Source organism: Lepidochelys kempii, chromosome 3 (genome assembly GCF_965140265.1).
Source record: "Lepidochelys kempii isolate rLepKem1 chromosome 3, rLepKem1.hap2, whole genome shotgun sequence".
NCBI classification, from domain to species: domain Eukaryota; kingdom Metazoa; phylum Chordata; order Testudines; family Cheloniidae; genus Lepidochelys; species Lepidochelys kempii.
Genome location: NC_133258.1, coordinates 200,844,961 through 200,862,056, shown reverse-complemented (window position 1 = coordinate 200,862,056; position 17,096 = coordinate 200,844,961). Strand labels below are relative to the sequence as shown.

The 17,096-nt window shown below is 43.1% G+C and overlaps 1 protein-coding gene across 10 annotated transcripts in view; it reads right to left on the bottom strand.

Annotated features, from left to right (window-relative positions):
• Positions 1-17,096, bottom strand: part of PAK5 (p21 (RAC1) activated kinase 5) — a 178,854-nt gene that overhangs the window by 16,660 nt on the left and 145,098 nt on the right. For all 10 annotated transcript variants that reach the window (XM_073339628.1, XM_073339626.1, XM_073339625.1 and 7 more), the window contains 3 exons: positions 8,024-8,515; positions 6,907-7,040; positions 2,123-2,249 (listed from right to left, as the gene is read on the bottom strand). In XM_073339628.1, coding sequence (XP_073195729.1) covers positions 2,123-2,249; positions 6,907-7,040; positions 8,024-8,515 — 753 coding nt within the window. The remainder of the gene's footprint in view (positions 1-2,122; positions 2,250-6,906; positions 7,041-8,023; positions 8,516-17,096) is intronic.

Sequence of the window (17,096 nt, the reverse complement as noted above, 5' to 3'; positions counted from 1 at the left end):
TTCTCATTCTGGTGGAGTACCAGAGTTGATGGGAGAGCACTCAGAGGTTGATTTATCGCATCTAGACTAGACGCGATAAATTGACCCCTGCTGGATCGATCGCTGCGCGCTGATCCGGCAGGTAGTGTAGACAAGCCTTAAGGGTGAAATCCTGGCTCCACTGAAGTCAATGAGAGTTCTGCTATTGCTTTCAATGGGGCCAGGAGTTCACCTCTGGACTCCGAAGACTCAGGTTCAAGTCCCTGTTCTGCCACAGGCTTCCTGTACGACTTTGGGCATCTGAAAAATGTAGATAACAATTCTCCCTTTGCTCCACCCTTTGTCTGTCTTGTCTATTTAGACTGTATGGTCTGTGGGGCAGGGACTCTTATTATGTGCATTGTACAGCACTTAGCACAATGTGGATGCATTTTGCTGCATGAAGCCCTTAAGCACTCCTGTAATACAAAGAATAAGTCAGATATATTGCTCTGCCTGGAATTTGTAGCACAGGATAACCTCTGTGTCCGTATCCCAGTATAATACCAATACCTTACATTTTATCCTAAAGAATCCTTAATATTTTATATGTGGACTGAATAGTTCCCTCCCGGAGGCATGGTTAATAAATGAAAGCCACAGATATTGTGTAACAGTGATGTGGAGGAGCCACGTGAGGGGGAAAAGGGGTTGCGAGGAATGTCCCCACTCCCACAGCTACCCCTTCCACCAAATGGCACGTCAGTCCGGCTGCATGGAAAAGAGTAGAAAGGGGGTAGCCAGTTAGGTAAGGGAAGGGGCAGGCAGCAGCCATTCTGTGTGGCACATTGCCACCTCCAAATTGACCCTAGTACAGCTGAAAAACGGTTTGGTTACTGCTTCACAGAACAGCACTAAGTCCTTCTCTGGGCCCAGTGATCCCTGTCACAGGCCTTGTCTAGACTAGCAAAGTTAGCTGTTGTTGACAGTGGGTGTCAGTCACAGGTATAGCTGAACCAGTGGGTTAACTGCAAGTGCAGCTCAGAATGAACTGTGTTCAGCTCCCCTAACCCGGTTTCTGAAACAATGCTATACACAGTTGTATTTGGCTATCCTTTTCTGTCACAATTGTGTATCAAGTCCCAGGCCACCTTTTCTGTGAGGTGTTTATTAAAGAAAAGAACTAGAGTACTAGCTACTGACACATTCAATCTGGCTTCCACAGAGTTTGAGTTCCAGCTTTGTCTTCCATGTTTACCATGTTTACTCTCTATATCCCACACAGACATCAAGTGACTGAATCATTATATTGCAAATAAACATATAATTTCACCTACACCTTTCACTAGGAACTATTTTTGGTAGTGGAAGGGTACCTCTATAATGCTGCACGCAACTGTTTTTTAAGAAGGTTGTATAAAAATAAAAGTGAAATATAAAATGAATGATCCATACGCTAACAACCACATGCTACTCCAGCATGTGCATCAGCAGGCTACTAGTGCACAATAGTACTCTGTCATGGCTCAGTGCTACACAACAGAGATTTTATATGTTCCTCTAAAACATCTGTGTAAGCTAGTGGGTTGTTTCACCCACCAGGGAAGGGAGTCAGATTCTATGTCCAAGTCCTTTTTATGGCCATTTCCTCTGGGCTTTGTTTATTGTTCAGAAATAATGGTCACAAACAAAATAAGTCAACTAAAAATGCTGGTAACACTCCTCCACGGCTTTCCCTGCCTCAGCCAGCCAGGAGAAAGAGGACACCCTCTTCTCAAGTGAGGCCTTTCACCCAGCTTCCTCTGCCTTATGTATTCCACCCCTGAGAAGCCACATGATGGGAAGAAATCTATTAACCCTTTATAGGCTGCAGTGACTTACATTGTCTCAGTCTAGTATTGGCTACTGTTGGAGACAGGATCCTGGACTAGAAGGACTATTGTTCTGATATGCTCTGGCAATTCCTGCATTCGTTTGTGGGAAGAGCTGTGAAGCCTGGACCTTCTATAGCAGGCGGAGCCAAGATTAGTATATCATGCTTTCAACAGCTGATGTCTGCAACCCTCCATAGGGTTTTCATTAATTTGGTTACAGGATAGTTACATGGATCATTTGGATTGTCACAGTTAAAGATACAGTAGGAGTGAAAATGTTAAACGCTCACCCTTCCATCGCTCGTGAGAAGTATAGAGTCACTTTTTATATCGCGGTGAATAACCCCTTGATTGTGCAGGCAGGACAGCGCTCTCAGTACAGACAGACAAACTGTAGCTATCTGCTCTTCATTCATTCTGAAGGCAAGAAGGCAAGGCGTGAGGACACATGTAAAAAGAGAGGAAGAATAAACTACGGAAGAAACAGATAAGGACATGGGCCAGCACCTTTGCTGATGTAAGCTGGCACAGCCCCATTCAAGTCAATATGCAGTAGTGATAGACAGCAGCCAAGTCTCTCAAAGGAACTGATCAAGCCCAAATTTGCCGCCCCATCTGCTTCTCATTCTAAGATGTCCTTCCCTCTCAGGACTGTTTACTGCTCTCTGTCCTTGCCAAGGTCAAAGTCACAGACTCTGTCGACTAGACAGCCATATATAGAAACTAGGCTCACCAGAATTACAATGGAAAAATCACACTGAACTCTTTCCAGGGAGCTCCAGCCAATGTGACATGGTGGCATGGGTTGGAAGTTTTTTCCTCTGGGTCAACTCCTAAATGATGATGTTGCTCTTGGAGAGAAGGAGGGGTTAGGAGGCCTGAAGAACAATCTCATATCCTCTCCCTCAAGAGCCACTGGTCACTCCGTGTTGGTCCCCCGCTGCACAGGACTCTATGTAGTTAACTGTCACTGGATCAGAAACTTTGTTTTCATGTTCACAGACTAATAACTTTGTTGTGAAACAGTTCAGGTTGCTCTACATGACACAAAAATCACAACAGCACAGAGATGAAAAGTTAAACTACCCAACAGTACATACCCACTGCTCCTCAAATCACAGGCCTGCACCTTACCAACTCAACTACTCAACACTACAGATCACGCACAACAACCTTAACTCTGCCCCAGATGTCCTGGAGCTGCTAGGACCTCTGAAAGCTGGAGGAGTTTCAGCCCTCCCAGGTGACCCCAACGGCAGTAGATAGTACTGCAGCCAAGCTGCCTAAAGACGCTCCAGCACCACTCGTGACAGCAGGTGGTATTTCACTCTGAAGAATGGTAACTACATGACAGACAGTGTATACAGTCTGACTGAGAGTGGGATGATATCGTTGGGGCTAAGCACCACCAGTCCCAAATGACCAGGAACCCCTGCCTTGCAACAAATAAAACACTGAGATGTGGAAATAATCTCGAGACGCAGAGCCTTCATTCTGCCTTTAAAGTGTGCTTCTGTTCTGAAAAGTGACGGTGCAAAAATGACACCTCCTTGCTGAACAGACAGCTCCCTGCGCAGTGTCCAAGTCATCTCGCTGGACTTCAATAACAGAAGTAAAATTTTATCTTTTTTTGCAACTCTTAGTCTTGCAGAGTCAACACAGAGAAGAAAGTCAACTGGCTTGTCTTCTTTTCTGGGCACTCTCAACTTTTACTAAGTTCCAATCAGTTACATCTGTGCAAATTCATTTATGCCGGTGAGGCTACAGAGGTCATTCTAGTGGGTATGAAGACAATGGGGCTGCACAGGTGTAACTGTCAATTTCCTAATTTTACCAACAGGTCACTTGTTACTGGTGATAATGTGTGAGAAGGAAATAGTTTGACTCTCAAATCACATGTTGAGTTAGCAGGGCTGGGAGCCGTCTTACTTGTAATTAAAGTAAATTTTATCTGCAAATCACTGACAAATGACAAACAGGGAACGCTTTGATGCCACTTTGATAGTCACTTACCAGAGCAGCACTGCACTTTTGTTTCTTTAAAAAATGGAGCAGGTATACTTTTTGGAAATTTAAGCATGAGGAAAAATTTTGAAAACGAAGTAGGTGTGCGGCATTAAATACATGTAATGTATAGCTCAATGTAATGTATTTAGTTAGTCAATTTCCTGTTCTGAAAGAAACTGAAGTTCTTTCATAAGTCCAATAGTTGCCAAGAAGGACAAATCACTACTGGGATGGAATCATGAAAGAGAATGAGCAAGGGAAATGATTCTTGGATTTCAGAGCAAATCTGTGGATTCCCATCCTGTGTGCAATTATGTAGGGGTTATTTCCATTGCTCTGATGTACATTACAAATAAACATTTAACATGATATTTCAAGAAGGGCCTCATAAATCATATGATAAGACATACTTATCCAGTCATCATTTACAAAAACATATGCATTGGAAAAGAAGCCTGTCACATTGCTATACCATCGTTATAATGATGACATTGAAGGGAGTTAGTGAACTGTAAGCCATTCTATCAGTTGCTCTTTCACATCAGCCTTCGTCCACAGAACATCCCGTGGCAGGCGTTCAATGAGAGATGTAGAAACAATCCATAGTTCAGCTGTGACTCACCACGCGCCTTACGCTTTAGAAGAGCCAGTAAAGAGCATGATTCCTGTCTTGCTGGCCAAAGCTCCCTCTATTACACCAAGGAGACTTCTGCTTTCACGCTGCTATGGAAATGTTACAACCTTTCAGCAAAATTGTTGAGAGAAGGTCAGAAAAAGTAAAAAAGATTAAGGAATGACTCTTGTGGTTGCAAAAAACGATGACGGCTCTTAAGTAGCCATTTTCTGTAAACATCTGTTTGCCATTAAATTCCTGTCAAAGGTATTTGGCAGAGTGGTTTTGAAGTTTTGGGGCGGGCAGCGTAGTTAACAAATGACTTACAATGGCCGAGATTTTTTTGCATATCAGTTGAGGCAACACTTAAAAAATAAGTATCTATTTTACAATACCTATTTAGCCGTGACCTGAACATGTTATTAAATTCTTAGATAACTTTTGTGACTGGATTGCTATTCGTTGTTAAACTGGGAGTCCTCTTCTTTGTGTATAGCTAAATTTCCTCCACATAGATGTGCTAGTTGTGTGGTTTCGATTCAAGGAGAAAGGCATTTTGCTGGTTAAATGTAAAACACTTTTCTCCTGCCTACCTTCTTCCTGCGCTGGAAAAAAGGTGGGTGGCAAACAGAGGGAATATGTTACACAAAATCAAATCTGTCCATTCAGAAGGCAAGCTGGAAGATAGGCATAAAGTCAGGAGCTCCATGTAACCTTTGGTACCTGTTTAATTATGTTGATTAGGGGGTGTGCTATTTTTGTAACTGAAATAAGCATACCAGTCCAACCCCTGAAGTTGGTGCAGTTATAGAGGCATGAAGGTTCTTACCCCAGTATATCTTATTTTCCTTTCTGAATGGGAATAGCTACACCAGCACATTTATACACTAGGGGGTATTGTACCACTTTAGCTATACCAGAGAAAGAATTCCTAACAGTAAGAACCTACGTTGCCACTGGTTTAGTTTTCTCTTAACCTGTAGCTGCCTACAGCAGGGTTTACCGCATCTTGCTCAGATACAGCTAGTAAAGAATACTACTAGAGACAGGATACTGGGCTGGATGGAAGACTGCTCTGATCCTACGTCCCTTTCTCCACAATAGTTGAATGAGCAGAGTTATCGCCTCTGGCTGAAGGGCCAAAATATGGCTGGTGCCAACACAGGTGCTTTGTGGGTCAGAGGGCTCAGGAGGCTCTTTTCTTCTCAGGGGTCTCATGAAGGAGGTAGCCATAAAACAACAGCCTGCACTCTACAATGCAAAGTGAAGGGGGAAAGGACATCTTCTGTCGATGGACACGTAGAGCAAGTCTGTGGGGAACATGGCTGTGCAGGCTGGGGGGAGGCCAGAGGAGGAAGGCCAGCCCTGGGAGGAGCTCACCGTAAACTTTTGCAACGAGGTAACAGTGGCTGCCAATAGTATGCTGTTGTCCAGCACCTCTGGAGGTGTTTTGCTTACTCCTGTGTCATGCAGGCATAATGGCTCCAGCCAACATCATTCATGTGGTATACTGACACCACCTCACCTCCCTAATATAGCTCTGGCTCTGAGGTGACATTCTGGTCCAGCTGAAGTCCAGGGGAGTTTTGTCATGGACTTCAGTGGAGTCAGGCTTTCTTCGCAGAAGTGGCAATTCAGCCTCAAAGTTCTGGATTTGGATGGGGACAAGAAAAAACAGCGGGGAGAGAGGGGGAAGAAAAAACAAGAGAGAAGGGGACTGGGCGGGATTTCACTCTAACAGAATATATACATTTATATTAGTAAGTGTTGCAAATCATTCTCTCCATCACCTTTCTGCTAAGACCCAAGTTAACATTTCCGTATTTCCCTTGGAATGGTTGGTGAGACACCCCTCATTCCTATGGAGTTCCCTGTGTTCTTTTAGGTGTTAGCTACACAGTTATTGTATGAGAAACACAGAACCCCAACCTTAGCAGATCAAAAAGGACTTTCCATTCACCCTTAAAGAGAGTTGATCAGTATAAAGGTAGAAAAATGGACCTGTTGCATACTGAGCAGAGCTGGGCATTTTCAGTTATTTTAACTGGCTTCTAGACTCCTTTGACAGAAACAGGTTTTTGGGTTTTTTTAGATTAAATGCATAGTAAAGTTCTCATAGTTTTTGCATTTTGTCAGGAGTATGAATTTATTACATTACAGACCTGTCCGCTTTTAGACAGATGCTGAAAATACCAAACCATGTTTAAATCACTCATCAGTTTCCACTGACTCACTGAGTGCTTAAGCTGGGACAAAGCAGGCATGGATTGCACTCAGTCCCACTTTTGCTAACGCTTCCCCCTTTTCTATAAACTGACAGTGGCAGTAAGCATGAGCAAGACAAAGCCAGATATTCCTTCTTGCCCTAGTAGAAGCACAGGATTTACTGCACCTTTGAAAGAATAGGTGCCTTCAACACTAAAACAGTGTACAGATGATGCTAACCAAACATACCTTGTATGCGTCACTATGTCTGTCAAAGCACCACCTTCCAGAAACTCCATAACAACCCAGAGCTCATCATTCACAAGATAGCTGTTGTACATGTCAACCACATTTTCATGATGGTAATCCCTCATTATTACAACCTAAGCAAAAGACAAAGAGTGCATGAGTTACTGGAAACGTTTTGACTCTGGACCATTCTTCTTTTACCTCTGCACTCAAGAAATGTTATGGTGTAACACCCTTGCTAAATCCTTGTGCCTAATTACACCACAAAATGTTTTTCTAACAAATATATTTACATGTTTTCCTGTAAATCATTTCTGAAAGATGGAGGAAGTATCCTTTCTAAATCATATTTGGTGGATAACAGCTTTCTTTTGAATATAAAAACAGGAATGGTTCTTTCTTTTTTTGCCTGTTGCTTGTCCTTTTAGTACAACAGAGATTGTATCAAATCAGTCAAGCAAAGCCTTCTTCATGGTGCCACCAAAGTCAACATGCAGAGAGTTAAAAACACCCTAATAATATACAGCTCATTTGTGACCCAGCTAAAGCAGCAATTGGGGTCATAAGGCATTCATTCCCTTTTGCCCCTGCATTGCTACCCACACCCCAGGTAACAGTGAAGAGCCACCCTAACCTTGCTGCTGAGCAGGAGTGGGCACAATAAGGCAGGGAATGGGCAAAGCCTTGGCTGCATTGGGGTGCCAAGGAACATATGCTGGGACAGATTACAGACCCGACCTCCCTTCCCAGAGCAGCGGGGAACCAGGCGACTGACTCAGAGCATCTCCAGCTTCAGGGCAACAATGCTGGGCTCCTGGCAAAGCTATGACTAAGCCCATAGTGAGATATTTAAAGGAATAGCAGAATAGAAAATAAAATGAAGTTTTAGATTTGTTTACAAAAGTGACAAATATTCGGCTTGATGGTCGGTTTATCACCTGCCCATAGTAAGGGGCCACCCAAAATGGAGACTGTGACTCAGGAAGTTACAACTGAACTCACCACCCCCACCTTAGGAGGCTAAAGCCTTATCCACTGGGCACTGAGGGGATTTCCGTTTTGTTCCTCTCTGTGATCAGTAACCTGCAAAATTGTCCCCTCGTCCAAAATGGCTTACCTCATTGAAGAGTAATTCTCTTCTTTGCTGTTTCCTGAGATCCATTTTCTTCACTGCAACTTGCTTTCCAGTGTGCTTCTCAGTGGCAATGCAAACGATCCCCGTGGAGCCTTCTCCTATTTTGATAAAGTTGTCCAAGTATTCCCTGGGGTCGCCGGGACTGACAACAAGCTGAAGGGCAGCTCTGAACTGTTCATGTGACACCCTGGAGGGCTGCTGATCGGAGGATGAACCCCAGCTAGGTGGGGGATAAGCACCTGACGTGATACTTGGGGAGCTTGGGTAAGAAGCCGTGGAAATATAAGGAGAGCTTGACTGGAGGGCAGGCTGGTGATAATGAGAAGCTTTGTGATAGACTGAAGGATACTGGAAGCTACTACCTGAATAGCTAACTTTGCTTTGACTTTGAGGTAGCTTTGTTGGGCCTCTAGGGTAGGTATCTGATCCAGATAGTGGTGGGCTAACTACCATCTGTGCTCGATCGTAATCCACCTGCAAAAATTAAAACAAGGCAAAGTTAACATGTTGTATTCAGCATTGATCAATGGCTGAAAATAATTGCAGATATTATGAGCATTCTAAACCTTATGTTATCAATGAAGTCAGACCTCAATTCCTCAGTACCATAGCGTGGCCACCTCCACCGTGATTTCTCATTTCTGAGATCCCTACTTGGTTTTCCAACTTTCTCTTTTTGTGCACATTTAGTAAAAGAAAGCTCTAATCACAGACCCACTTGACACTCCCATTCCTCACCCCCTGCTTGGTTCTCAGCATGTTTCACTCTCTGGACCACCAGGAGGAACTCCAAGGATCACAACACAATGGGTGCATTGGCAGTAATTACTGTGCTCAGGGGCACTGGAAAGACTTGTGTGTAGCTGCCATCCAGCATCTGTTACCCAGCTGATGCCTGTGCCACACTGTCATCCTTACTGCCATGCTAGCACCAATTTACCTGCATCACAACCTGTTAAGAGCGGAGGCAAAGAGATGCACAGAGGAAGCCATTTGCAATGCACAACAAGTTTTATAGGTCCAGGAGCTATGCTACATATTCTTGACCACAATCTCCTGGTACCTGGACTATTAACTATTTACAGATATACAGATACAGACCACTCCTAGAATGAAACCAGGAGTGACTGGGAGCTGGAAAGTTGTTCCCACTCCAACGGTCTGGGTGATAAGGCCCTGCTAGCATTGGTTGTACTCCTGTGCAATGTGACAATGTGGCCAAATGACTGCCACTATTGAAGGGAGTGGGGGCTGTCAGCATAGACAGACGTGTTTCGATTGGCTAGATCCCAGTCACATGCAGGGCAAACTGGACCCGGCCACCAGCTTAAAATTTCTTCCACTGATGGCCCACCTCTCACCATTTCTAGTTACCTGCCCTTTCCTACTGATTGTGGAGCAGACACTTCCCTAACGGCTCCGTGTAGATAGACCACTGCACACCAGCACTGGTCCTAGCTTCCTACAACAGCACCGAAGAAGGAATGTAGGGTTATATGGCTCAAATGACAATGGTGCATTCATTTCAAATGCCTTGCTTATACGATTCACACACTATAATTCTTCAGGGTCTTCCTTACAATTCCCCAAAACTGGTATTGCACCTATTGTTCTTCCCAATAATCTGAGCATCGTTATAACGGGCAAATGCTACAATAGATTAAACAGACAATAAGCAGAAACCATGAAAGTTCAAACTAAGGGGTGCAGGGGAGCGTAGTGATTACATGAGCCTATAACCTATCTGAAATGGGTGTTTGGTCTTCATCGTTTTCAAAGCGGGCTTCCTTCAAGCAAGACAGAACGAGCAACAAGGAGACTAATTTAATTTCTTTAATGATTCTCCAGAATGACAAACTACTTAACTGCAGTGTCATACAACCCCTAATTTTCCTTTGAAATCAGAGACAATCTGGGAAGAAATTATCTCAATAGGAGGCTTTAAAAACCCCCACAAGTGTCAGCATTATTCCTTTGATGGAAAAACAACTAACACATGCCCTATTTCCACTTAAAACTTCCTTTGCCTTAAAGTGTTTTCAAGCTTCTTCTCTGTAAAATAAATGAATTTTTTACATTCTCAGACAAGATGTTTGCTCATCCATACCTCTAGTCAAACCCAAAAGGTATGGGCAAAAATACATGTAAGCAATTTTTTGGAAATGAATCTCTGTTTACAACATAGCAAAAATAGCCCATGACAATGTGTGTAACATCTCTGAGGAGGGTGCGTGGTGCAGAGACAGAGGCTCATGATGTAGCACAATTACAAATAATTATACCTATGAATTCATTTAATCAATCAAATCCACTGGCGGTGCACCGGGGTGGACAGGGCATAAAACTCTACACAGCTCTCGGTGGCTACTATTACTGCTGGCTGTCAGCCAGGAGTCCCCTGATCCGTGTTAGTTAAGTGCACATTAATCTGAATTTGGCAGCGTAATCAAGGACCCAACTGAACTGTGAAATTGAATTCTGCAGTGGAACATCATTTGACCATTTTATGCTACGGCTGAAAAAAGAAAAAAAAAAAAAAACTACTGCAGCATCAATTTATCACTGTTGCCTGCTGCACGGGAGAGAAGGAGTTTGTAGCCGAACTCTACTCAGTGGGGGAAAGAAACCTCGACGTGCCAAATTATATCAGTGTTTTGCAACATTCTGTGTAAGACACTTGCCCATCTTTTCATGCAGCTTCGAATGGGAGGAGGGTTTGCACGCTCTCAAAGGGCTGCTTAAATATTCCTCTTTGAAACGTGAAACTGAGACATCTTCTTTAACATAAAAAGAACAGGAGGACTTGTGGCACCTTAGAGACTAACAAATTTATTTGAGCATGAGCTTTCATAAGCTACATTGCATCCGATGAAGTGAGCTGTAGCTCATGAAAGCTTATGCTCAAATAAATTTGTTAGCCTCCAAGGTGCCACAAGTCCTCCTGTTCTTTTTACGGATACAGACTAACACGGCTGCCACTCTGAAACCTTCTTTAACATGACTCTTTTGAGTCGTCGCAACCAATAATATGTAGCATGCACAAAAACACCAGACAGCATCATACTTAAAGTAGCAGCTTCCTGAGAGAAGATTTTTATACAAGGTAAAGATACAAATAATTATAGGAATGGATCCATTTGATCCATCAAGCAAAGTTTTCTATAAACTGCAAAGGCTTAGAGACCACTAGGGACTCTGCTGTTGCCAATCTAATTAATGCGCAAGGTGCCCAGATACTCTGGTGATGGGAGCACCTTACACATTTAGATCAATGCATACATATAAGTCAATTATTTGAAATTTAAACTTAAGGATGGGATGGGTTTTCAGAATTTTAAAATGAAAATTAATCAGTTCAGCAAAACTCCTGAAAAATACAGTGTACTTGCGGATACATTTTGTAGCATTTGATAACCTGGCTTACAATACCATTCAAAACCATTCATTTCTGGAATACAATGAAATGTAACAAAAATACACAGGGAAAAGCCATTAAATCAACTAACTTCTCATTATTAGCCACATCGTAATACAGTTCTTCCCATCACTGCACAATTGAACAGATACTATTTCATTAATGCTTCTATTTATATTATGGTATTCAATTAGCCTCCCAAAGGAAACCCTTTAAAAGACCATAAAAAAACCTCAGCACAGGCCTCATTAAAAATCAGGTCAACAGGGCAGATTAGGTTCTGACATGAAATCCATCAAGGCGCTGCACTGTAATGGAACACGCGTCTGCTGCTGTGCGGGTTGGTTCACTGCCTCACAATGCTACTCAAATGTGTGCGTGCTCATTTCAGCACTGAGGCCTTTCAGTTGTTACAAAGGGGGTATCGCAAGGTGTTTAAAGTCATTTTACCTTTCATGTTGATGACAGTAATGCGTATTTTGTAACACCAGAAATTACAGACCGTTAATATGGTATTAGGAGGAAACACCTGCTTATTCACACGCAAACTAAGACCCTGATCCTGTAACATGATATACAGGGGAAGACCCTTCACCCGTGTGGAGTGCCGCTAAATTATTCATAGAAGCAGCCAGCAGGAGCACTGTAGAAAAGGCCCATCTCAGAAACGGCTGCCCCAAACCCCCAGCTGAAGAATTTGGTATCCTATGGGAGGGAACCAAGGTGGAAAATAAGGACGAACATCCTAAAAGGGGAGCCCCCTTTCCACAGAGGTAGAATGGCCTGAACATTGATCATGAACCTAGTCCCACCAGGAGATGGGGATGCCACAGGAGGGTGCAGAGAGGCTGTGGTGAGAGGAGATTCAATCACGAGACATAATGATAGCTAGTTATATGGTGACCGAGAACTGCTTGGTGACTTGCCTGCCAGATCCAAAAGTGGTGGGTTGAATGCTTACTGGAGGGCCCAGGGCCCTCAACCCCTCCTGCACCCAATTCTCTTCCCAAGCCCAGAGCCCCCTCCCACACTCTGAACCCCTCGGCCTCGGGGTGGGGGTCTCGGAGAAGGGGTGGGGCAGGCGGCAGGCTTCGGGGCAGGGAAGGGGCAACGGTGGAGACTAATGTCCAGGGCTTCTCCAGTAGAGATCACTGAAATGCTTCCTCTGCCACACACATGATGAGCTGAACAGGGATAATATCAGGGTTTCAATATGTGAATGAGAAGATGCCATAAAAAAGGAAGGGGTTATCCTCATTAGTCACTGAGAAAAGGAAGGGAGAGCCTATACTTAAGGATTGGCTCCACCTTAACTAAAAAGCAAGTAGCCTGCAGGCACAGAATATCTATAAGAAATGTAGGGTGGGGAGGTATAATTTAAACCAGGATCTGGGGAAAACCAGCCAGGTGCTGAGGAGCAGTCAAGTTAGACAAAGACTTCTGTTAGGTATTGCAATAAAACAAAAGGAAGCCGATGTTGGGCAGTGATGGATGGGATCACACAGGTAGATTCCGGAAAAAAACCCCAACAAGGTTTCACATAAAGGAATTAAAAAATAGGCATACGGTCAAACACAAAATCTATAAAGGACTGTATACCAAGAGGAGGAGCTTAAAGGAAAAACAGGTGAACTAGAAAACCTGACAATAGAAGAGGACCTTAGCCTAAGAAGCATTTCTGGAACACAGTGGAATGACAAAGACTGATGGGATAATGTAATATCTGAGTATCAACCAAGCAGGAAGGATATATTAGGCCATGGAGGTATGGGAGTACCTAAAAGATTCCACTGAACCTAATGAGATATTTCTACAGCGAGAGAGCATTTCTGTCCATACAGATCCTATTGTAAGGTCAAGTCATAAGAATACACACGTTAGAAGGGTTATACTGCTGATCTTCAGACAGTTGGAGGAGATCAAAGAAGCAACTAAATCTAATAATGGCCCACTTCAGCTACTTGCAATATAAAATGACCAAATGTCTCACTAGGGTATGATTTAGGGAGCAATGTCTCGACACCTTTTACAATGGCACCTCGAAACAGCTACTTTTAGAGCACAAAAGAGGAGAAGCTACTCTCAGCGGAGTCCTAAATCTCACCCAGGAGTTGATTCAAGAAGTAATTATAGTTGATCCATTGTAGCTGAGGCCTGGCCTGACGTGAGTGATTAACACATGGGGAAAGGCCTTATTTTGTAGAAGATAGGATTAGGGAGGTAAATGAATTATTAGGATGAAAACAGGACATTTGTGCTAAATAAGGGAAGTACGTAGGTCAGTAGGCTAAAAAGACTGAATGTCTGAGCCAGCTAAGATAAGAGAAAGAACACCCAGGGAATTATTTACTATGAACTAGATAACAAGGGACAAAATAAGTTAGGAATGAAGAGATAAAATAAAGAGGAAGTCGAAACATGGACAGCGTGTGGACAGCAATTCTGTACCAAGTAACCAAGCCAAGCCTAAAATGTATAATGCGATGTATAGTAAACGCAATGAGATGTTTATTTGAGCATGAGCTTTCGTGAGCTACAGCTCACTTCATCGGATGCATGCCGTGGAGTGAGCTGTAGCTCACGAAAGCTCATGCTCAAATAAATTGGTTAGTCTCTAAGGTGCCACAAGTCCTCCTTTTCTTTTTGCGAATACAGACTAACACGGCTGTTACTCTGAAACCTGCAATGAGATGTGTCAATGTATATAAAGAGAGAGCGTTTCTGTGTAACTTTGGAGCTATGATGTACCCTGCATCCCACCCCCCCATCCCGCATTTGAGTCTGATCAACTCAGGGTCCCGTTGCTCTATGCTAAATAAAGATACCTGAGTGACGAATTCTGGAGTCAAACTGAGTTCTTGGGAAGACGAGTGGAAAGAGTTCTTGGAGGGAACCCCAACTTCCATTACATACTTGTAGCCACACTGTAATTAAGTTCAACATCCTCAGAGGAGGGGCTGTATCATAAACTAGCAATGCGACTTTAATCTTTAAAAGGGGAATAAAAAAAAAAAGGTGAAGAGGGGTAATCCAGAAAAGACCCTACACATGACTAAAGTAAAATCCTTACACTCCGGAGGGAGGCTTCTGTAGCATAGGACAATAGAGTCTCTAGAGGTATGTGCTCCCCTAAACTAAAAAGGAAGCAAGAAGGTAATACGAAACAGAAGAGATTAAATCATCACTTGATGATTGCCTGTTCTGTTCATCCCCTCTGGGGCACCTGGCGTTGGCCACTGTCGGAAGACAGGATACTGGGCTAGGTGGACCTTTGGCATGGCCGTTCTTATGTTTCTGAAGTTTAAATGGCAAGAAGCAAGAGATTAGGAAAAGCCGAACAGGTAACCTTCAAAAATGGAAATCCAGCCCCAGTGAAGCCAAGGGAAAGGAACAAATTCTGGTAGTAAAAATGTAAAATGGAAGTTAGGAGGGTGAGGAGGGGATTTGAAGAGCAAATAGCCAAAGACGTATAAACAAATAACAAGAAATATGTATACCAAAAGCAGGGAACCTGTAAGAGACTTGGGGGGTCTTTGAGGCAGCCAGGGAACAAAGGGATATGCCTAAGGTGGACAAGGATATTGCAGAGAAGCATAATTTTTGTTCATCAGCCTTCAACACAGAAGAAGATACCTAACTCAAACCTACACTTCTTAGCTAGTAAAATGTCAGAGATTGGTATCCTATTTACCCCCTCATGACTGAAGAACAAGGGGATATGTAGTAAAACTGAAAAGTGACACATTTAAAGCTGGTAAAAGTACAGCACACATTATTAATCATTGGAACTCATTGCCACAAGGTATCATAAAGGCCAAAAAATTAGTATGCTTAAAAAAAGGATTAAATGTTTATATAAACATCCACATCTATATCAGCTAGGAAACAAAATGTATACAGGCTATAAACCCTCCTGGTTCAGGGCAAGTTTGACTTCAGTGGGCTTTGGATCAAATCCAAAGGGCACAAACCAACCTCTCACTGAAGGAGGTGAGGAAGAAACTTGCCCTACCTTTCTCTAAAGCAGACGGTGCGGTCCACTGTTGGAGACATGATATCTTCTACTTGGACCACCAGTCCCAGCCGATAAATTAATGAGACAGTATGCATGTGTGAAGAGCCACCTTCCTGGATCCCATTGTAAAGTTGGAGTTAAATACATAGGGCCAAATACATCCTTGGTGTAACATCACTGAATTCACTTGATTTACACCAGGGATGAATCTGAGGTACATGGCATATCAGATGAAACAGCTGCAAGTAATAGTGAACTAAATCTACCCTTCAGACTTATTAGCCGTAATGACTATTTTTCCCGAATATATTTTTAAAGCCATGCATTTGTGTCTGCAGATTCTTTCAATACATACTTTTTCCTTTTTAATTATACTTTAAAGGCAATCTCAGTGGTAAGATAACTGATTCAAGACCCGATTCTCATTTAGTAAACTCATTTAACAAACCATTGTCTCGCTAATGCCTCTCTGAAGAGGAAACTCTCTGGCAATCATCTGTAGACAAAACACTGCTGTTCAGTTCCTGGGGTTGCTGATGGGGTTGGGAATCGTAACTGCTGCATAGAATGGTGAATCATTGAGTATCGAGTGCACCACGGTTGTAGGAATGTTTTCAGAGTTCTAAGGAACGCATAGCTGACAATGAATCTTGCAGGGAGGCACTTTTTCCAAAGAGCCTACCGTGCACTGATCCTTCTAAAATATACCTCTTTCTACAGTCCTGTTTAAGAGACCAATCCTGCAAATTTAAAAATTTTATTAAAGCCAATGTTAAACAAATTATATAATACACAGGTTAAGAAAAGCATACTGCTTGAGTTAGCCACAGGTGACCAAAACATCCCTTAAACATAAATGACATTGCTTAGACTTTGCTTAACACAAATGAGCACCAAAGGGGCAATCGAAGAGACTTCGTGGCTGGGAACTCTTCTGTCCCCTGGGGTTTGGCCAGAAACCCAAAACCAAACCGCTTGCCCGAATTTAATTTGGGCTAAACCTCCTCGGTTTACTGCTAATAGGTCAGAGCACTAATTAGAACTCTGGGTGGCAGCATCAGCAGAGGAGCCAAGGAGTGGGTGAGCATTGAGTGTGAACAAGCCTTTCACATCCCTCCGGCCTACGGTCACAATATATTTCTGGTAGAGCTTCAACTGCTGCTTTCTGTTCTGGAGGTAAACAGAATCAATTTTCCAGGGCTCTCAACCCAGCCCATGTCATGAGCATTAAAATGTTCCATTATACAACAATGAAACAGATCTCATCCCTTGGAAGAAGTGCTCAGCACCTGGGAGCTGCAAGCACTCAGCAAGTCAATACTGAAAAAAACCAGGCCGCTTTTTACTTAGGCATCTGAATGTGGACTTAGATGTCTCAGTGTAGGCCCCCAAGTTTGTATATTTTGGCCATTTTCCCCTGTATAACCCTGAGGAACGAGCTATGTGTGATGCTGGTAAGCCAAGTGTCAGCTGTGGTCAAGACCTAGGCGTCAGCTGAGAACTGACGCACTCACAGCTGGAAATCAGTTCAATTCACTTGTGTATTAGTATAGATCAAAGTGACTGTTAAATGAAAAAGAGTGTATTTGGTGTTTAAACTTCAGGAAAACTAATGGGATGTTCAC